The 618-nt window shown below is 28.0% G+C and overlaps 1 protein-coding gene across 1 annotated transcript in view; it reads left to right on the forward strand.

Annotated features, from left to right (window-relative positions):
* WDR35 (WD repeat domain 35) overlaps positions 1-618 on the forward strand; it is a 105729-nt gene that overhangs the window by 74705 nt on the left and 30406 nt on the right. The window contains exon 14 of the mRNA XM_012653065.1: positions 180-320. Within this exon, the coding sequence (XP_012508519.1) occupies positions 180-320 (141 nt within the window). The remainder of the gene's footprint in view (positions 1-179; positions 321-618) is intronic.

Below are 618 nucleotides of genomic sequence, written 5' to 3' on the forward strand. Positions count from 1 at the left end.
ATGTACTAAGGAAAAAAATGAATTTTAAAATATTTGTCATACACAGGTGGTGTTTATATTCCATCCTACTGATTTTTCCCCTTTTTTTAGAGAATCAAATTTCAGTTGATATTAGAAATGATTATATTTGTACAAATATAGCTTAAGAAGTATCTTCCCCCAATTTTTTAAATGTTTAGATTGCAGATGAAGAGGCAAAGAAAAGAACTAAACCTTTACGTGTTAAGAAGCTCTATGTACTGTCAGCTTTACTTATAGAGCAATACCATGAACAAATGAAAAATGCCCAACGAGGAAAAGTTAAAGGAAAGAGTTCAGAGGTAAGGTAGAGCATTTCATACCATTAAATCATCTGAAGTGTTTAAGAAAAAAAAAAACTACCCAACTTCTCTTTATGGGTAAGTCATTTAATTTGCATGTCTGCATTTGTTTCCTTAAATGATATGAAGAAAAGAAATGACTTAGAATTATTATTCAAATTTAGAAATTTCTACTTAGCAATATTGAAAATTATTTTCTCTACAATACCAATCTGTAGTCTTTGCTTTAATTTCCTATTTTTGTTAAAAATTTTAGTTACCTGGTAAATCTCTTTTCTAATCAGTGAGTTTTAAAAAT

The sequence above is a fragment of the Propithecus coquereli genome, unplaced genomic scaffold, assembly GCF_000956105.1.
Source record: "Propithecus coquereli isolate 6110/MARCELLA unplaced genomic scaffold, Pcoq_1.0 Scaffold41, whole genome shotgun sequence".
NCBI classification, from domain to species: Eukaryota; Metazoa; Chordata; class Mammalia; order Primates; family Indriidae; genus Propithecus; species Propithecus coquereli.